Source organism: Scomber scombrus, chromosome 6, assembly GCF_963691925.1.
Source record: "Scomber scombrus chromosome 6, fScoSco1.1, whole genome shotgun sequence".
Taxonomy (NCBI): domain Eukaryota; kingdom Metazoa; phylum Chordata; class Actinopteri; order Scombriformes; family Scombridae; genus Scomber; species Scomber scombrus.
Genome location: NC_084975.1, coordinates 17,239,167 through 17,261,680, shown reverse-complemented (window position 1 = coordinate 17,261,680; position 22,514 = coordinate 17,239,167). Strand labels below are relative to the sequence as shown.

At 40.0% G+C, this 22,514-nt stretch overlaps 1 protein-coding gene across 6 annotated transcripts in view; it reads right to left on the bottom strand.

Annotated features, from left to right (window-relative positions):
* mef2aa (myocyte enhancer factor 2aa) overlaps positions 1 to 22,514 on the bottom strand; it is a 61,891-nt gene that overhangs the window by 3,780 nt on the left and 35,597 nt on the right. For 2 of the 6 annotated variants that reach the window (XM_062420213.1, XM_062420212.1), the window contains 6 exons: positions 12,223 to 12,357; positions 10,552 to 10,774; positions 3,450 to 3,634; positions 1,894 to 1,917; positions 356 to 479; positions 71 to 194 (listed from right to left, as the gene is read on the bottom strand). In XM_062420213.1, the coding sequence (XP_062276197.1) occupies positions 71 to 194; positions 356 to 479; positions 1,894 to 1,917; positions 3,450 to 3,634; positions 10,552 to 10,774; positions 12,223 to 12,357 (815 nt within the window). Of the gene's footprint in view, positions 1 to 70; positions 195 to 355; positions 480 to 1,893; positions 1,918 to 3,449; positions 3,635 to 10,551; positions 10,775 to 12,222; positions 12,358 to 12,424; positions 12,557 to 22,514 lie in introns of all 6 variants that reach the window. The other 4 variants (XM_062420217.1, XM_062420214.1, XM_062420216.1 and 1 more) reach the window with 4 other exon arrangements.

Here is a 22,514-nt window from a genome sequence, read left to right as displayed (position 1 = left end):
GCATAGTGGGTGTTGCTTTTATGTGAGGGCGTCTGGAGAGTGTGCCTTTGTTTGGAAGTGTGTTACTCACACCAAAGAATTAAGAGCTGCCTGGCCCAGTTGATGCTGTTGCCATGCCGACATGGAGCCCAGTGAGAGCCCAGGAGAGCTAAAGCCCTGTAGGGAGGAGATCTCTGCACTATTCAGGGAGTACTCTGTAAAAACAAAAGCAGCCACACACAGTGAGAACTCAGTCACATTTAAGTTACAATACTGTGTGTCACTGAGAAAGAACAGCAACCACCAGTGTGTTGTACAAAAAGTCACTGCTGAGACCGTTGTTTTCAGTCTGAGGGGAAAGAGAGGCCGGACTCACCAGCAGGGTTGTAGGAGGTGGGCATGCCTGTGTAGGACAGGCCCTGTGGGGGTAAGCTGGGGGTGGTGACAGACACTACTGGAGTGGCCAGCGGCTGGGTGGAGCTGCTTATCCTCTGGGTGTTCTGCAAAACACAAAAAAAAATAGAAAATTCATTAGCCCAAATTACAGTATTCAAACAATACCACACAATAATAATACCTGACAATATTTATGGTATTTATTCGAAAGCCTGCTATTTCCCAGATGGTACCTACTATACATATTGAGGTAATCAGGGATGAGAGTGTTATAATAAGTGTTACCACAAGGTGGCGATGTAGTTTCATGGCAGTCAATACATGCATTCTGATCTTTCTGATCATGTTGTTGACAAAATAAAAACGTGGTTTGACAAAGTTGCCAAAATAGATGATAAAAAATACTTGTACTTGTACTTATAGTTAGGTGGATTTTATACAATAAATATTTCATTTATTCAATGAATCTAGAGTGGACAACATATGTGGTGTGTGACATGCAGCTTTAGAGACAATGGATTAGTTTGTTCTATTTTTTGTTACAATATACTGAAAGAGTTTATCTTTGTTAGACTTAAAAAGTGATATTATTAAAAAGGACAGTGCACCGCAATAGAAAACAGGTCTGTTAGCTTCTTATGCAAACAGTGTCCATTCAGAGTGAGATGAATCAAGTGAGTCTGGTGATCAGCTAAACAACTCGTAACTGTGAGGGTACAAAGGGATCATATTAATTACACATTTCCTACAGTGACGTATATCTCTAGCGGTTTTTAGTGCAGTGACTGTCATGCAGTCCACACAAACACACCTACACAGCATGGTGTGGTCATGCAGCAAACTAAGTTGCGAGCTAGAAAAACACACACGCCAACTACACTAATCAAATACAGATGTGGCTTAGAACAATACTAAGGCAAATCCTCAGTATATAATGTAACAAACATATGTGCTGCTGCCAACGGTTACGTTTGAAGCAGCATGGCATCATGATCTAGTTGATGGCTTCCTTGCATTGTTCCAACACTCTCCAGCCAGATGACTTCACCAAACCCAAGTATCTCACAGAATGACATCATTCAAGATGATGTAATCTTCTCTTCCTTAGAAAAAATACAAATTATGTATATTTTATGCTCCACAGTCTTTTAACCCTAAAACTTTTCAGATTGTGATTACAATATAATAGTACAAGAATTAAAACGCTGATTATATTTTTCTCTCACACACACACACACACACACACACACACACACACACACACACACACACACACAAACTCCTTGTGGTATATGACCAACATTGACGTGTAGGGAATGGAGCCAATTTAACAGGCTGAGGCAATTTTCACAGGCCAAACCCAAAACATGCAGTGACAAAACGTTTTTCAGAATTTATTATTGCTGGCAGTTCTGAGAGCCAATCTCCGGTTTCAGCACTGCCTTTAGTCTAGCATGTGTGATTACCGGAAGCATGTTCACATTTCAGCCATTTGCCCAGGCATTTGTCACAACTCACCAAATCCATTTCCTCCTCCTCCGACTGCCCTCAACAGAAGAAAAGAAGAAAGGCAGAGTTACAGAAAAGAAGCAGAGCGGCTGTAAATCGCTCTGGAAAATAGTTCCACCTGTCTAGACTCTAAAGGGGACAATAAGGAATATAAAAGTGCAGATGACTGCTGCAGTCGTTGTTAAAACCCACTCATTTTGTGTCTGTTGTGATACTCATTCCAAAGCATAAGCACCAGATTATCTTCAATATGTGGCCACAATCCCCTAACAACGTGTGAATGATGAGTTCTGAAGTAGGCAACAAAGTTTTAACCAGTAAACTAAGAAAAAGTAAAATCTTGGAGAAAAGCCAGTCAAACCAGGAACACAAAGTACAGTGAGGCTGACACTTATCTGATTTTGAATGCAACTCCATAATCAACTTATAATCATCAAAAATCACAGATGATATTTCTTTAGCTTTTTACTTAAAATGACTGCATAATACTGTACATTTTGAATCATCCTTGTTCTTGTGGTGTACTGTGCTGGAACCAAAAGCCCATCTTCCATCTTTTTCTGTGCTGTGGGACATACTGCGACCAGGCCAGGGCTGTCTTAATACCCACACTCAATCAATAGCGGCAGGAAGACACGACAAGGGCGACAAGATATTATCTGGCTCACACCCTGGGCCCCTGATTAAGTCTTCATCTACACTCTGTCACACTGAGATGTGATTAATTTAATACCATTATGGCCTAATGACAGGCTGTCTGCAGACCTGCCACAGCCGGCACCCTCTACAGCCTGTACCAGTCTAAAATACTTCATGGCTCAGAGGAGAACTGAACTGCCTAACCTGTTTCAGACCTCTCACAACACAACCGGTCCTCCTCTAATGATTCCACATGCCAACATGGCAACACACAGTTGTTTGAACACTGTTTCATGCTAGTTGAGGCTTGGCAAGAGAGGAGCACCCACAGTAACCCAAAGTGTATTTACCAAACAGAATCATTTTCCTGGAGTGGCTCCTGTTGCTGACAACAGCAGCAACAACTAAAGTTGGAGATACTAAATTTGCTGGCCTATTTCTACATACCTACATTATTTTTTAATGTTGATTTATGAATGGAAGAGTCTAGCGTAGCCCCAGGTGATCACTGTGGTCAGTGCACTCTACACCTTCATTATTATAATTAGAGAAAGCCTCTCATTTTAATGTGAGTAATTGAGTGAGAGTTATGACACCTGGGCTGCAGATTCTTTGCTCGGTTAATGGATGCAATGTGAGAAGCATGCAGCACAAGAGAAACGCTGCTCAGATTTGGCCTGCTTACTGTAAGTGAGTCACACTTTGTAGAAAAATACAGTTCTCAGTGAGTTGACAACCTCACTAGCATGGCATGCTACACCGATGTGATAACATCAAAAATGTGTGTAGGCATAGTCCTACAAAACCTTCTGCAAAAAAAGTATGGCTAAAGACACTAAACAATGCTCCACTCTGCCCTGCAGCAGAGATATTCATGGGTACTTCAGCTAGCGATACTTGTGTGCAGTGGTGTGTTCTGTACTCACCAGTGGGGGCATCATCCCTTTGCTAGATGGAGGGATAACAACCCTTAGGTCTGGCTTGCGGCTTCCCATTCCCATATTCCCTCCAGGGGGTGGTGGAGACTTGGTGGGCATGACTTTTCCCAGGCCATTGCCACTGGGTGTGCTGAGGAGGCCTGGAGAGCCCCTGGAGTTAACAAAACCATTCCCTGCAGAGGTAGACAACGACAGAAACACATCATCAAACCACGGACTGTGACTGACAACACTCCCAGTCATCAAGCAAACCTCTCGCACTGTGTTGTTTTCCAGCTTGCTGCAGCATGCAGCGTTAAGTGTTTCCAACCCTCTGGGAAGTTTTAATAGACTTGGATAATTATCCTGCACATTTACAAAAATAAAATGTCCATTTCAAAATTGATGAGCCTTTTATTTTTATTGTGAATGATTACATCAAAGTCAGTTCTTTGCATCTTGGGATGAGAAGCAGTTCACTGACAAATGTACTGTGACTGCTTAAAAGAAATAGCTGAAGTCATTACAGTTGAATAAAAACAATAAAAACCTCTTAGTGTTGTTTTTACACTGTGCACTCAAATAACAGCAAAGTGTCAGATCCTCCCTTCAACAGTCACACCTTGATGTGTATGGTCACTAGTAATTTCCTTTCTTCAAAAAGTGCGTCTACATCAACTTATTTTAAGAACACCCATCGTCCTCAGGCCTTCTGCATCGCAGGACAACTATGCCATGCAAAGGACATATTATGCTAATATATATATGCTATTCAACAAGTAGTTCTTTTTCAGAAATACGTAGCACACTATAATATATAAGTGCTATAAACTAAGTACTATAAATGACTTAGTCTATGTAGATCAGTAGATTGGGACAGTTTATAGATACTGTGTTGTATAATATGATGTGATATTTAATTTTTGGTAGTCTTCCAATTAAAATCATTCTGAAGCACTACAATATCAAAAATTAACTATTGAAAATTGTTAGAGCACTGCAAACTGCACCTATTAAATACAGGTTTCACAAAAAGGTACACTCTTTCTGGTTTGGTCAACCTACAGCACCTTTATTTTCAATTGCAAGATACTGTGTGACTCATCTAAACCAGGTCTGCAGAGGGATACTGCAAATTCCACACATCCAATCTAATAAAAATGGAACAGTGAATTGTAATGAAAAGTGATATTTCAAGTGCTTTTCAATTTTAACTTCAATTTACTTCATGTGAGCCTGAGTAAAAACTATACTTTTACAATATAGTTTATACTCATAATGAAAAACATGTTGAAATGCTAAAAAGAGGAGAGAGAAGAAAGAATAAATGGTATCTAGCACTGCAACAGATCAGTAACACTTCAACAAGTTGCTGACTTCTCCATTGTGTTCAGTGTATCCCAGTGAAACACAAAGTGTGTGCACAACGAGTAGCGTATGCGTAGGAACATAATGGAACAATAGCCCCTCTGACTACAGATAAGGACACCAACAATTGATGGTCAAATAAACAGTTATGAAACCCACAATAGTATCTCACAGCTGAATCAACAGTATATACAAGCAGCTATCGCCGTCAGCTCTGGCTTTGATCGTACAAGACTTGGCTGCTGTGAGAAAACAGTGTTTACAGAATTAGCAAAGTAAATGTCCAAGGCCCTAAAAATAGCAAACCTGATTAAAAGCAGAGAAGATGTCATTCAGTGAGAATGAGATGTTCGTGTAAATAGAATTTCATGTAAAGGAATGATTTGCAGTGTAGTAATATGGCATGTGAGGAGCTTTCTGATTACAATCAGTGAGCTGTGATATTCTACTTTGAAACAGATTCTTAACCATAAAGCTGTTGTTGCGAAAAGCAGAATAAAGGCCTTATTCACAACAGTCATTTCTGACTGTTTTCGAAAACAATCCCTAAATCACTTACTACTCCCTATATAACAGAAACTCAGTACTAGTTTCCTAGATGGTGGGAAAGTAAATTGAGATTCGAAACCTTAAAAATCGCCATTTTGCATCATCACTGACGAGTGTTAAGTCGCCCAACTTTTGTGCATTTTGTGCATAATTTGAGCATTTAAAAAATGCAACACACTGCTTTGTGTGATTTTGAGCAGTGGAATGATGCCCATAACATGTACATTATTTTTTCATAGTACATACAAGTCACACCCAGATTTTGTACACACCTGCTCAGCAGGTAGAGCAAGTAATCCACGTATTGTAGGGCTGGCAGTTAAATCTGTGTTCAAACTGTGAAAAGGACTATATCACTTCTTACTGAAAAATTATTCAGTCAACTACACCTACAGTATGTCAATAGTGTACTTCTATTGTTCACAGTTCTTTAATGTGTTTTTTTGTATTTTTGCCTTTTTTGACAGGGATCAATGAGAGGCAGATAGGAAATAAGGTCAGACAAATGGGTATGACATGCAACAAGAAACTCATTTTTGTGGCATGCAGGGTAACATTTCAGCGCTTTGTTTACTGTAACACTTTAACATTCAAAATGCTTATTTTAAACATTGACAACTTTTTAAGAAATCTCTTAATCTGAAAATTACTAGATCTGCTGTTCACCTCTACAGCACAAATCTAAAGCTTACGCAACATTTTTCCAATAAATTATATTTAGGGATTAAAGCAATTAAGCAAATAGAAGAAAGAAAATATTTGTGAGACTGACAAGTTATCCAGGAGTAAATGTGTACAAATATATTGAATAACATATTATACAGTATAAATGTTAAACTGCTCTATGCCTGACAACAGGCTTGGTGTCTGAGAACTTGAACCTTTGTATATTGTGCTCAAAGCTGTTGTAGTGTGAAAAAATACAGAATGCTCATTTTGCATTATACTATACGAAAGTAACAGGAAAATAGTCACATTGTATCCATTGACATCTCAGTCATTTTCTTTGTCCACTTTATTTACAGAGGACTGGTGCTGATACCAATATATTCTGGGCAGAAGGCAGTGTGATACCCTGGACACACTGCCAGTTCATCACAGGGCAGACACAGAAAGACACTCACTGCTGTATTCATGGGCTAATTTAGACTTGGATTAACCCACCTGACTTGCATATCTTTGGAATGTGCCTCTGATTATGACTTCAGATGCCTGATGATGAGTAAATCCCACATTTCTTTCAAATAATTTAGTTTGAACACATACTTAGACCACAAAATTAATTTAGTGCCAAGAGAACAGCCACAAGTTGAGACCCAGCCTTTCTGCAGGGACCTTTCAATGGGTTTTTTCCTGATGCCTGCCCTCATTCCACTCACAGTACAGATTTTTCTAACATTGGTTTTGCCAGTGAATCATCTCTGACTGAAACCTGTGCATGTTGAAAGCACTTTGGTTTCTTTCTTTGTCCTAAATTATTAACACGGTGTGGGAAGGGGCATTACGTAAGGGCTTGTGTTTACAACTGAAACATTCTGTTTCATTTGAAGCACAATAAATGGAAAAAAAACACCACAGTGACTTATTGTGCCCAACATCCCACATACATCAGGTTTAGGCAAAAGCGAAATGTCTTGATGAATGAGAACAAATAAAAGATATAAATCAAGTGCCTCCAAAAAGAGAACAATTTTCTAATAATAGATGCCATGCACAGTCCTATTGTTGTGTTTCAGAAAAAAAGACCAGCCAGGATGTGCAGAGAATGATTTGTTAAGACAAAAGACAGATGGCAACCAGGTAAATAATCATTCATGCCCTTCACTCTTTTCCTTAAACTGTAGTTGATGGTTCATACTATTGTTTTTTTTGGTTTGTTTGTTTTTTACCATGTATGATTCATCATCATCCCTCAACATTGAATACATTGTTGAGGGACTTAATTACATTACTATTTATTCTGTTGCCAGATGTGATCTGCTGAAAATACAAACATGCTTTATAATTGTGTTTCAAAAGCTTGTAATGCTCCTCTATCAATGAAGGGATATGCACAAATTGCAGATGCAATTGCAATGCATAACAGAGAGCATTCTCTTAAATCGTCCTTGTTTACCATAACTTTCATTCTTGACCATAGGCTAGATAAAAACAACAGATAGTTTATTTCAGAAAGAACAACTGAAAGTTGTTTGCTTGAAAAATATCTCTGATAATGTTTACTGTGACAAAGACATATGGGAGCTTGCAGATCGGGCAATTTCACAATCCGCTAAGTGAATAATAACTCCAGATCCCACAATTTAAACAGCTGCCCATCACTCTTAACAGGGAGCCAGAAGTTGTGTGGAAAATAAGAAATTGCCCCTCCTATTTCTGTTATGTTTAAAAAAGGCGTCAGTATTTCACTGAACCTTACTGTACGTGCTTGTAATCTTCCCCCTGTGGTGACACCATCGAACAGGGGAGAAGATATCACACAACACATCTTCCATCTGGCAACTTTGAAAGGTTTCTGCTGTAGTCAGAGCTGCAACTTGTGAAAAATCAGAGCTATGTCAGGAATGGTCATCTGACAGCAGGGCTGGAGAGGTTTCTCCTCCCTGTAGTCTCTGCTGTTCTACACACTTGGTACAAACAACAGCTGCAGCATGCTTATACTGTGCCAAAAGCTGACACCCACTGGCAGAGGATCCTAACTCTGCCCTGACCCGGGACCACACCCCAAACTTAAAACTTACGCTGCACTCTCCTCATAATGCTAACTGCAAACTGACGAAAGTGGTTTTCTGCTATGTCATCAAAACTTAAGAAAATATACCATTCTTGTGGTCTTCCAAAAGCGATGGACCATTTCGTAACAATATTGTGCGTTTAGTCAGAAATACTATATGGAGAACATAAGCTACGCAACAAGGGTTAAACTCCACCTGCCTCGGCCTCTCACACAGCACATTGCAGCCATGACAGCCTGTCCGGTCATTGTGTACTGAGGACTTAGTGGGATGTCATGGCCCGAATACCTACAGGGTTATGCTGGTCTAGGCATCTTACAGACCCTCTCCAGCCTTATAAGGGCTGCCAGGGTAGCGGGGGAGAAACAGATGCACCTGTCAATAGAGGGAAGGAAACAGGAGGAGGGAGGGCTATGTAGAGGTGACAAGTTTAAAGGAAACGTTGCGTTTATTTACCTGCCAATGTCAGTTGGACAGCTAATTGCCTCGCCTGGTTACCCTTTTCAAGCACAAAAACTTCACTTTCTGAATGCTGCTGAGCTATTTCCCATCTCTCATGCATGCATTTAACAAGCATATCATACATTTCCTCTGTTGAGAGGATGTATCCCCTTAGCATGCAGCAAAAATATAGTCAGGCAAAGGCACTATCAGTAAATGATAATGACAACTGCCTTGAACCAATCACAGATGGATACACAACTATCCAGCTCGTGTGCGAAGCAGGAGGCCTATTGGGCAGAGCTAAAGAGAGCTAATGAATCTCTCCGGGAGGACTTACCCGCTGGGCTGCAGCCCGCACCACTTGGCACTGAAAGGTCTGTGGTATCCAGCATGCCACTTAATGAGATGCACAGAGTGATATGATTAACCATCTGCATCCTTCTGCAAACTACCAGAGCATGTGATGGAGATGCCAGACCAAACATGAAAATGTCATGTAGATCAATCTTCAGAGTATATAAAAGGTAGGCATGTTCCCTCGCCAGTGTCCTCATGGTGGGGAAATTTTCAAAATGTAATTAAATAGAACAACATCAAGCTTTGTTCAGGATGGTGTTTGTTTATAACGTTTAAAATGGTGAATGGCACATTACTCTATGAGCACCTTCAATAGTCTCTTGGAAATCAAGCATCGACCGGAGCCTCTATGTTGTACGAATATTCCACCATGACACTCAACGCTGTCAAGAAAAATCCTTAAATCAAAACATACAGAGCTACAATTTCACATGAACCTGGAAGTTAAAATCCTTGCTAAAATATTTTAAAATATGCTAAAAAACAACAACAAACAATTAAGACCTTGCAGTGAACAATCAAGAATGAGATGTTATTGTGAAAAACAATCATCAAGTAAACCCCCTGCAAGTGAGAAGGTGTCAGCCAGTTCTGATCTGTGGTTAAATTTGAATGAGGCATTTCACACCTTTTTGCATGTGCCTCATAAGCAGTGGAGCTGAATCTTGCAAAAGCCATCTGGACTGACTGAGTCAGACCAGTCATACAAGTACTAGCAGAGACTGACATCATTTTTCCGCAGTGCTGATACAGTAAAAGGTGTGATGATGAACAATTCTGAGGGTGTGAAAAAAACATATATCACACAAATACCAGTTAAAGGGTGTTAGTATGACATGACTGCTTAAGTTGAAGTCCCTTACATCAGATGCAATTTTGTAAAAAGTGTCAATGACATTATATACATAAGGAACAACACAAAAAGTGCTGGGCACACAGATAAACTTTTTAAAATAGTTATAGTATAGGATACAATACTCTTTAAAACCACACATTGTCACTGTTACACTGTTGTTTGAGTACAAACAACATAAAATATGTTAATTTGTGAGTTTTAGAGAAGTTATATTTTTGAGCATTGCATGGAGTCAGGCTGCTGTAAGCTGTTTCCCGTGCGGCTAGGCTTTATGCAAGGCTAGGCTAATTACCTCTTGGCAGAGCTATACTTATTACTGAATGTACAGACATGAGAGTGGCATCAACATACCACCTCACTTATTTCTACTAAATGTTGTTTGTCCTTGTTTTTATCTTGTTTTTTTAAACCTTTTACCTTGCCTATTGCTGCTGATCTAAGAGTCACCAAGCAAAATGTCATTGTGTGCATATCATGACAATAAAGTATCTTATCTTATTCTCAGCTTACTTAATTAAAAAAGTTAATAAACATGCCCAAAATACTATTAAACTATTCCAATATAAGTGGATTTTGAATTTTCTTAATATACCACACCCAGTGGTATTTTCTATTTTAAAAAAAGACACTATGGCAGAAAACAATGTCAACCATCATCAGCTTTCAACTACAAACAAAAATATTAATTTTTATTATTTGAGTGATGAAAATTCTTTAATAAACTAGATCATTTGTTGTGAGTGGTCTTGATCATCCTCAGTCTGACACATTGACCAACTGAATGGCTTTGTTGTCCACTAACCTGAACTGCCTGCACTGGTGGGCCTCTGGGGACCTCCACTAGAGCCCACATTCCTGTGCAGAGAGGCCTGTGGAGGGGATAGCATCCCACTGTCACTCAGAGAGGCTGTGGCTGCTGCCAGGGCTTGGCTGCCCAGAGTCCCTCCTGGCTGGTACATGGCATTAGGATTGGATACGGGCACTGCCACATGCATCGAGAAGTTCTGCTGAGGCAATGCTGTGGGCTGCAAAAGGGAGATAAACACACACACAGATATTTACACATAAAACTCACACAGAATCCAAGGCCTGATGATGATAGGTCAGTGGTTGTCATGGTATCATTAACAGAGAGCTACCCTTGAAGGTTAGCTCGAATAAATAAATAGATTCACAAAATAATCACACAGATCACACAAAAACCTGTAAAAAGGACACAAAATATTTTAAAAATGAATGTTTTAAAGCTCTGCAGTTTATTTATATAAAATAATATTCTAAAAACATTTAAGGATTATCAAGTGACAACATACAACCTTCAAAAAAAGTTTATTCTGGTTAACATCATACATACAGAAAACACACAATCTTCAGTGCTACCGCAGCACACACAAAACACGAAAAACAAAAATCCAAAAACATGCATTTAGGTGATCACTTTGGCATTGCAGCAGTCAGCACTAACAACATATTTTTGAAACACTAGTGTATAATACGTTTCTCAGCACAGCAGAAGGGTAGTGGGGATTCACAGCTACAAGAATTGTGACTCACTTGCATTTACCTAAAAAAAAGTGCTGACTGTGCAAAGCATAAGTGAGAATGACAGGTGGCAGTGAGAACATTTCATCATAGCATTATCCAGTGGGCCAGTCGAGTGTTATCATTAGTTTGTTAATGGCAAAGTGATGCTCTTCATGTCAGGAACATAGAGAAAACTACTGCTTAGTAAGCACTATGTTCTTGCACAATTCTAATATTGTCACGCATGATAAGATCACAAAAGATTTGTGGTATTTTAGTGGGTGAGCCAGTGTGGTATTTGATGAAGGAGAGGGAAGATGCTAAATGATAGTGTAGTGTTATTGTGCTCTGTGAACACAGTGCTGCTGGAAGAGTTCAGGAGTAAACGGAGATATTTAATGCTAGAATACTTTGAGAGAAAGGTGATAGAAAGATTTAAAGGGGGGAAATTACATTACATATTACATTATCAAGGAACTGTGAAAATGAATCATTTGTGTTAATTTATTTTTGTTACACTATGAGGTGAAAAAAACCCACCCCTAAATCACAGAACCTGCAGATCTTTGTGATAAACACTACATGAGTAAGTATTTACTGTAATCTCCTGATGTGTTTAAATAGCAACTGCTGTTGAATTTATGATAACATAACCATGATAGTAGGGTGTAATCTTTCCAGCAGAAGCATGCAACATTTCACCTGTTAATGAAATGTGATCTTATCAGGGTGTGCCAAAATATCAGTTGCAGAACAAATCAACGTAAGAAACAAATGCACACCCAGAAGAGGGGGCATTAATCTTAAGCTAGAGTAGTTCTGAAAGAAGTTGACAGAGGTTCTGGGGGCAGGGGGGGAGTAACAAAAAGAGGAAAAAGTTAAATGAAAAAAGAGTGAGAATCCTTTGTGCCACAAAGCCAAGCAAAAATGTTGCATTTACAGTACTTACGATTTTATGATTTCTCATCATATTATCAAACTCCTCATTAATTTTTTTATATTTCTCTTCTGTGTGAGGAGTGAGGACATATGAGGCATCGGGGTCCGGGCTATCACAACCTCTGTGTTCTTTCTTGTTTAGCGCCTGTAGTGAACATCAACATAAAGACAGGAATCAACACAAAATAGCAGGGGACAAAGGAAGTACTTACACCACAGCGCTTGTACATTAAATCACTCTCTTCGCTTAGTTTGCCGAAATGGTCGTCCATGAGGGGGCTGTGCCCAAAACAGTCATCAGGATCAGGACTAGCACAGTCATTATGGCCTTTGTTTCTCAATTTCTGAAATGAAATTGCACAGTTGAATAGAAACAGTATACAAGATGTGGCTGTGTTTTGTGGTGTTGCCTATACATTACTACCAAAAATATATAAATCAATCAATTATTACATGTATGTCCTTCATAGTTTTTTCTCATAACAGTAAAACATTAGCAGCTGTTACACCAATGCAAAGCTAAACTGTAGTTCAATACATGGCTCTCTACCAAAGGGAAACTGAAATGTCACTCCATATCCTTTCACCCTTCAGAAGTGTTCGGAGAAACAAAATATTGTCCTCCTCCCTTTTCCTCTCTTTCTCTCTCCTTCTCAGTCCTGCTTCTGTCCTGCTCTGTTCTTCCTTCTGCAAGTGTGTGTGTGTGTGTGTGTGTGTGTGTGTGTGTGTGTGTGTGTGTGTGTGTGTGTGTGTGTGTGTGTGTGTGTGTGTGTGTGTGTGTGTGTGTGTGTGTGTGTGTGCATGTGTGTGAGTGTTTGCGTTCGCATTTTTTATTATATTTCAGTTATCATAAGCCACCCTGCTGAAAGAAACCCCTGCATAAGAAGATCCTACGGCTACGTTTCCTACTTTTGCGAGCCCCAGTCTGTAATTCAGTACGGTTATCACTCGTCGGATCTTATCAAAGTTAATGCATGTGGGGAATAAAATGGATTATCAAACGACGTGGTCAAAGATGCTTATTTGAGCATGAAATTGTGCAATTATTGTAAAAGCAAAGTGCTCATAAGTAAATAGGGTGGTGTGATGTGGTGTTATAAAGAGCCTATTCTAACAAACAAAAAAACGTCATACAACTAAACAAATAAACAGTGTGCTCTTTTGCTCACTTTCATACAGGCTGTTCTCTGCTCCTCATTACAGCTCTGAATAGCAGTGTTAACAAGACTCGCTGACAGCATGTGACAGCTTGTGATATCAAGGCAGCGTACATCAAAACATGATTTATGTGTGGCTCTCAGGGTTCCTCTATCAGGCTGCTGCAGGTCCACAGCAGCGCCCTGCCCTGTCTGTGGGCTGCCTTGAAGGCCTCGTGTCTACAGGAAGGTCACTGACTCCTGTGGATGTAGGGGTCAGAGTGTGAGTCAGAGGAGAGGAACCTACACACACTAATGAGACCTTACTCTATGTTTCTTGTCTCCATCACTCAACAAAGTGGAAAATGTGAGTGTGTGTTAGTAAAGAGGAAGAGAGAGAAAGAGAAACTATAGGTGTAGGAATGTGTGCTGTGTTGGGTGTGAGAGTGTGTGACTTTGGTGTGTGTATATGTGGGGAGGGGGGTATTTCTACAGCTGCTACATCCTCTGACAGCGGTGTGACAGTACGTTTAGGTCTGTGCAGACAATGTGGCTAACCCAGAGCTGCTCACCACAACCTCAGTGTAAGTCACATTTCCTAAAACTGCCATAGCTCTATGAAATGCATAGTATCATTGATCATTAAAATCAGGCAATAAATCCCTCATTCCGTCCTACATTTTACGTGCATAAAATATTTGAATTTTGGGGGTACAAAAACTGTTAATCTACATTGCACAGACATACATGTGATGCTGTGCACAGCTGATACCGAAATAAGGAAGTTCAGAGAAGCGCCCACATCTCCTCAGACATAAGTGTCCACAATGCCCAGAGGAGAGTGAGAGAGAGAGGTCCTCTGGGTAATGAATGGCCAGCACTGTACCACAGATGCATTGCAGCTTGGTGTGGTACAAAGCAGTGGCATTCTTCTCATTCTAAGAAAACGCCTTGCTGGTTCATTTCCTGTTTACTGAACGAGCCCTCTTTAGTTCAGGCCGTGAAAGGCCTGTGTTTACTGGGGTTAAACTATGCACTTTCTCCACCAATGAGCCAAAGATCTGATCTGAACCTGCAAATTTAAGTTTCAACCTGCTCATTATGGGAGTATGTCGGTTGGACTGGTCGGGCACGGCTGTGCGAGATGGGCAGGGCTGCTCTACTTTCACAACAAGCCTGGCCAGCCTTCAATATGCCTCACCCACTGGCCCAAGCCATTTAGGGAGGGCTTGCAGCAGCACAGTGGGTAAGCGGGAACCAGATAGCAGCAGATGAGGACAGCCAGCACTCAGATCTACACCATGACACACAACTTGAATAATGACAATACTTATCTTAAAAAAAGATGTTTTCAGACTGTGATGTAAGGTGTTTTGTATACATGACAGTTGGTGTGCATTAGTAAAATAAAACAGTTAATCATCTCAATGGTGTTCTTGTGCATATAAGAAACTGAAGGCCTGAGAGAGCATGGCTGTAATTCTTTGTTAAATGACTTGGCATGTTTTGGGTGTCCCATAGACACTGCCCACAGCTCCCAGTAAATGGATCACTAAATCAGCACATGGCCAAACAGGTGTCTCTCTTCCAAACACCTGTCAAGACCTGGCTCCCCATGCCGGCCAATCAGAGGCAGCCGCGCAGAGACATAGCCATAGAAGGGACCACATGGAGCCCTGAAGGCCACCTGACCTCAGATCAACTTTACTCTTACATGACAGCGCGACAGATTTCACTAGACACTACAGTTTTCTGACCTAGAAAAGGGAAAACCTACTACACAATCAAGATGCAAAAGAAAAAGACAATTTCTTCTACATCATCAATAGCTTGTTAAAGGCAGTTTCAAAAAACCTCTAAAATGTTGGATCAAGCTGTGGGGGGTGTACTTTGTAAAGTGAAGTTGGCTGAATGTGAATGCAACTGAGGTTGGGATTTTCAGTAGCATTTCTGATGAAAGATATGGACTGTGTGTTGTGTGAGGGGGGCTGCAGAGCATATAGACAAGGGAACTTGTGTAATCTATTCACAAGGCCCTGAGAGGCACACAAAGATGAGTGGGAACAAGGCCAGCTGCTATTTTCTCACAGCAGTCCAAACCTGTATTGATAGAAATTTGGCCCTTCAAATAAAAATGAGACTGTGAGTGGCTGACGTCAAACCAACTGGGCACTATTGTCCATGTGTCCATGTGTGTATTCATGCATGTGTGTCCGTGAGTTTGCCTGTGTAATACTTCAACTTCTCTTTAAAAAGCAGTTTCTATTGCAGAGGGCCTTGAAGCTTCAAGTCCTGAAGAAAACATCTATCTGTCATCTCCACCTGAGCTCTGACTATTAACCTAGCTGTAACCATGGGGAACATTCAGTACAATAATTGCAGTATGTCCAGTACAGAAAGATACAGCACAAAAAAGGCAACCTTACAAACCTACTATTTAATGTCATTCTTGACAACGAACACTTAAGATCTGTTGTTATAATCAATATATATATATATGACAGCACTTTTGAATGTTCCATTATTTTAAAACATGCCTACATTATGTCCATTTTTGGATCCTACATTAAAACTTTGCGTCATACACACATCTTTTTTTTTTTTTAACTGAAGCAAACACTACTCCATGGATAAAAATAAATCTAAAACCATTGCATAAGCCACCTACATCACCTGTTCCTTGAGAAGTACTTTTAGTGGAATGGGTCCATGCAATTTACTCTGCTGTGTGTCTTGGAAAACCATTTGACTGTGATGTTCTCCCTCTCTCGTGTCAAGAGCGCTTTCTGCATTTAACTTATTCATGTACTGTACAGTAGTGTACGTGAATTGAAGGCAGGGTGAAAAGGAGAAAGATAGTGGTTAGGTATAAAAGCTGAGCTTCAAAATTGTGGGGGAGATGGCTGAAAGGAAGGCATGAAGAGGCTATTTCTATAGTCTTCTCCAGTGTGCCAGAATCACAGCAAAAGGCTATACTTACAGTAGCTTTCACCAGTGGTAGAGCACCACCTGACCTATGACTGGTGCACCACAGTTCTGATTACAGGCCCCTCAACAGCAACACAGTTTCTAATGTAATGGCAATACAGCAGGAAAATGTTCCAAAAGTGGAGACATCATGAAAGTTTAATGTATGTTGTGTTTATTCCAGCCTTCCAGTCTAAAGTACATAGAAACTATAATTTAACTGCTTGTTGTGCAGCTGCCTCCCCTCACCTCATTTCAGTCGGGAGTCCTAGCCCCTCGCCCTGCAGGGCTGTGAATTAGCCCTTGTGCCCGCTGCTACACTAAGCAAGGTAGCGTGCTAATCCTCATGACATCACTATTGTGTCCAGGCAGTTCCATCTAATGTGCTTATCAAAGGGCTTCTTTGAGTGTGAACGCACTAGGAAATCAGCATGGGGAGGCGGCTGATAGGAAAGCTTTTATCTGCTAAGGAATATTTCTGCTCTTATATAACATCTTAAGAGATTTTCACTTCCACCATGGTGGTCTTCAGGCACTGTACGCCATGGCCCAGTACTAGGTTACTGTAATGTAGGAAGCCTCTCTACCATTTCCCTCCACATGTTGTGAGTTGGACTATTAGATAAAGAACCTCCCAGACATATCTTGTTTGTTCTCATGACCATTACACATTATTGAGTTGACTGATATCAGGATATGAGGCTGGATTCATGTCCTTCCTTTTGCTCACTCTATTGTCTAGATACTCATGTACAGGAAGAGCTGTGGGAGGGGGCAACCTCTCAACTCAACTGTCTGCGTTTTATTTTAATATTGTTGTCTTGCAGCTGTTAGGAAAACAATATACATAGTGAGATTGGATCCCATCTGACATTACAGTGACAATGGACAGACCACAATGGACCCAGAGCTCAAAGTCAGACTGGCTCATGAATCTAAAGTGAGTCATGCTTGCTCAATCTAAAGGAGTGATACATATGGGCGCAAACTCGTCTTATTCCATCTTGTATACTTCAAATGATTACCTGCATTTGACCGAATAGATTGCCAATTAAATATAGCCCACCCATTTTACTGGATACGAGGCAATTGCTGTGAAGCGAGCAGTCCCTTCAGAGCTTTCTGCTCTGAGACTGTGGTGAATGACTGATGTGACAAAGCTATTAGCTGCCACAGTCAGAGAGAACAGTCTCAATCAGCGGACAGCATATTTTCAGTCATAGACGAGAGGGAATTAAACTACAAATTGAGGATAAAGGCAAACCAATGTCATCTTTATCTAAAGATTAAAAAGAATGAGAACGCAGACTCTGTCCCACTCCGCAGACAGAAAAGGTGGCACACATTAAAAACTGATCAGAAGATATTACAATCCAGACAAAAACATTAACATGCACATTATTGAAAATCTTTCTGACCATTTTACTCTGTCTCTTTGTCTCTCTCCCTCTCTCTCTCTCTGGTCATTGAGTGGATCATTAGCTGCCAGGGCCCTTGAAACCATACCCCCAACCCTGAACTCCCATTCCTGCTCGCCTCTAAAATATTCATAAGGACAATTAGGAGTTCCGATAAGGCAAGTACGAAGGGCTGGGGGGCGTGCGGCAGAGAGGGCATGGTATGCCAGCAGGACGTCTGTTCTGCAACACTCTATACCAAGACCTGTCCTCATCAATCTGAGACACAGCAGCTTCCCTCTTTGCCCCCAGTCAGGCCAGGCTGCCAGGGGAAGGTGGCACGGTGCCAGCTAAATCCCAGCCCCCAGCCCCCCATCCCAGCAGGCTTTGCTCTGTCCTCGCCCCTGGGCAGGAGGGGTTGGCCACACAGCACGCACAGTGGGAGGAGGGGGGCACAAGGGCAAGCTGGTTGTTGCACAAGCTAACGCACAGAAGCCGCTGTGCAGCAAAGCAAGGTCTCATTTCAGCCGTTCAGCCCACAAGGTCACAGAAAAACACAGGACTCATGGCTTGTGGTTTTAATGATCTTTAACATAACTAGTATACCTGTGGCTCAAACAGTAATGAAAACCCAAATTAGGTCAGCTCAGTGTCTGACCTATTTCATGTGGCTCATACCAGACAGGTATATGGTTGGGTGTCAGTTTGAGAAGCTACATATTGTAGTATGCCATCCAACACGTTGTTACCACAGAAAGTTATTTTGATTTTGTGTTCTGCCCTGCAATGCTGCTACATCCATTGGCTTATAATATAAAATATATTATAAAAGAACACACATTGCTTGCTTGAATAGTTGCAATAGTTTTAATGCATGAAACGGTAACTTCCAAATTTGAATGTTGGATTCACCATATTGTTGTCTTCTTTCTTTGCCATTTACTAGTAGTTGTAATATTATTGAAAGTACAATTTGAAAAGGGTAACATCTCGATTAGTACTACATCAATGAATTAATTGAGGTTAAAGAATGTCTTGCATGTTACAGCCAACATGCCAGATCAGTGACTTAGTAGTGGCTTACCCAGCTCTGTTACAAGAGCAGATAAGGTACTAATATTTACTCATTACCTTGCAGCACATTCACAACCAGCAACAATTACCATATAGAAAAAGAAGATAGTCTTAAATATGATCACAAAAGCTTAAACTATCAAAACAAAGAAAAAGCATTTTCATGTAACATCGATTGTAAAGGATAATCAAGTTTAATTTATGTAAACATCATTAACAACATCAGTTTGCAAACTATAAAAAATGTACTGAACCTCAGAGCTTCACTGTAAACTGTCTTTTTCTGTTAGTACGAACAATGGGAGACAAGTGATGTGTCAAACATCTTCATTTCTGTGAGACAAGTGGAGCTGTCTCACGAAGATGAAAAAGCCTACTTTTTCTCTACTCTGAACTGACGGAAGTGTCAGTATGAATATAAGCAGATTTCTTGAGAAAAACTGATTTTGAAAAAATATATAAATAAATAAATAAAACTTAAGGAGCCAGGTCAAACTCTGCTTTGCTTGGTGTGGAGGTTCAGTCTTGTCCATCATGTTGAACAAACATTAACTTCTGTAGAGGAAAACTGTCATGTATGAAAGTTGGATACAGCTCATGTTTGTCTTTCTATCTGCAGTCATGTTGGGTTAATTATGTCATGGTTAAGACATGTTTAGTTGTTGAAGCTCCAAATAATTAAATTCAAATGCAGCAGTTGTGATGGCAGTTGCCATCAACTACAACTACCATCTACAACTGCCATCTAAGCACTGGTTCCAGGAAACGCTCTATAGAAGTGAGATATTTCACATCTTTTTAAAACAGACGTGCAAAATCTTTGAATAGGTAGAAAACACAGAGAACATTAAAAAAGAGATCATTTATTTTTTCTCTTTGGTGAATAAACAGTTTTTAGTTCTATTCGGGGATACAGTATATTAGTATTAACTCATTAGTGTCAATGGAAATTAATATTCATAATAAGCCAACATGGTTTATGGTCTTTTGTTGTTCCGTCTACTTTCATTATGTGCTCTATAAAGACCCCTCAATTTGAAATGAGACATATGCAACATAGTTAAGAAGGTGAAAATGAAGCTCTGACGTCAATGAAGCCCTGTGTCAAAAGCAAAAATCTGTTAGCAGTAACCAAGTAACAAGTGTCATACACTGGAGAGCAGAGACATCATAAAACAATGAGATGTGATATGAGGTGGATTTAAAATGCACAGAAAAACACGACTTTATACTGGAGTTAAGCCATTGAGCAATTCCAAGAAAAACTGTTGACTGGGAGATACTGCTGGTTATGAACATTTTAATTTAAAAAATCATAATTAATGTTTCTGTTTTAAAAAAAAAAGCTATTACTTGGCAGTCAGGTAACGGTTACTGTATATCAGTTTCAGTGCAGAGGACACATATTACAGAACAGTCTGTGATACACTCGTATGAACATTACCACAACTGTTTCATTACACTCAGAAAACTACAAAAGAGGACTGGTGACCCTTTTTCACTAAAAGCCCAGAGGAAAAGAAGTCCTTGTCCTATAAAAAGGGGCACTTTGAAACCCAGCATGTTGCTAGCAACAGAACCATTAATACTGCTTCACTCACTGAGGCAAGGCTGAAAAGACTTTTCAGACAACTCTCACCAGACTACTCCATCAGAGATATCATAATAGATAACAAGCAATATCATCATTAGGCTTCATCTTGTTATTTCGTTATTCTGAAAATGGCTCAAAGTGGCTTACAGCAGCGGGTGAATAACTGTAGCAAAATGATCAGACGTGGCTATAAAACGACAGAAAACTGTCATGATTTCTTTTTGTTTTCACTATCACTCTGAAAATAGGTGCTGCTAGCCAGTTTGTTTGTTTTGATGAGCAACACATGTCAGCTGTAGACCTTTGGACCTGGTCTGAAACATAGTCCCAAATGTTAAGTGCTTGATTTCAGGTATACAAAACACTTTGCACGTACACAGGAAATAGGAAGTAGCTCCTCTTCACAACATTGTGAATTTATATGAGCACCAAATGAAGAGGCGATAATAGAAACACAAATTAATGCTTGCCCATGCTGTTACTTTACCATCCCCTCCAGAGATAACAGATTGAAGACTGACAGGCTTCATATTCATGTGGCAACGCAGAGAGGATGCAACCTCCTCCTCATTACAAAGCAGCATCACAGAGAACCTGCCTATCCATTAATTTAAAAACTAAAGCACCCAAACATAATATCATCATACTTATCTACAGTGCTGTATGTGGCTTACAGTCAAAATAAAAATATGGAAAACCATATTAATATCACTCCAATAAATCACAGGAGCCCAAAACTGCACATAATATTAAAAATGGGCTGGCAGAAAATTTCATATATACATATATTGGAAAGACCTGGAAAATCAACATCAACCCAATAAGACTATGTCAATAGAAGTGACATTTGATTTAGCTTGAAAGGGATTTCTCATCATTGCCGCTATGAGCTCAATGGTGAAATATCAAAAAGGAGAAAAGCAATATGCTAATGGAGTAGTGGGGAGACAGAAAAATATAGAGAAACTGCCGAAGAGCTGCGGGTGGTGCAGGTGATGGTGTTACAGAGACTTGACAATGAAGTAATTTAACCTTTAAATATATATGTGCTATATTTGTTCTACACCATAAGGAAGACAACATTTACACTTTTTAACAGACCAACTTTCAGCTTTCTTAAATAACTATAATAATACATGAAGAATTAATCATTTGACAAGTCACACAACAGGAAAATGTAAGCATTTCTGACTTGTCTCAAGTGTAATCAGCCCTAGACAAAAAAATGTTTCATTAATTTGCTATATTACCTCTCTAAAAATGGCAGCAGACTATTTTTTGTGAAAAGGAATAAAATAATAAAACACAAAAGCATGTTCATCTTGAGACCACTAACCAAACTCTTAATTTAAAAAAAAAAAGAAATAATAATTGTTTGGTCTTAACGTATTAAAGGACATTTAAACAGCTGTTTCAAGTCTGTCTTAAAACAATAGTCAGGTGCTCAAATGAACACTGGAATCCTCCTGTCCATACTGACCATTAGAAGATCTTTTTTTAAATGCACTTACAATGTAAGTGATAGGGGAAAAATCCACAAGCCTTCTGTGAAAAAATTTAAACTTTATCTGAGGTTAATGTGAAACTTCAGCCATCCAAATAAGTCAAATCCTGTAGATATCTTTCAAAGTTACAGTGAACCAGAAATCAACATTTGGAGAAACGACACTCCACATCACGTTGTAGTGGCCAATCACAGGCGGCAATCAGACTGATCAGAGCTGTATGGCGCTGCCATGAGGGAGTGCAAACACATTACTAGGAAGCCTGAGTCTTCAAAGAGTCCACAGACACCATGCCAAAGACACCATGTCCCAGTGGCTCACATTGGTGGCACTGACCTCCCACATCATGAAGACCCTGCAGAAACTTGTCCTTGAGCAGTTCCAGCCCATGGTCAAGCAACTCTTAGACCCTCTCCAGTTCGCGTACCAACCCCAACTGAGAGTTGAGTATGCCATCTTTACCTCCTAAACTGTGGCTACTTACACCTGGAAAAGTCAGAGAGTACTGTGAGGGTCATGTGTTTTTGACTTCTCCACCTGCATTCAAGCCTGCACTGTTCTCTTGGTGTACACCATGCATGTACTCACCTACTTGAGTATGGTGAGGGATGACTCATCTGATCATATCA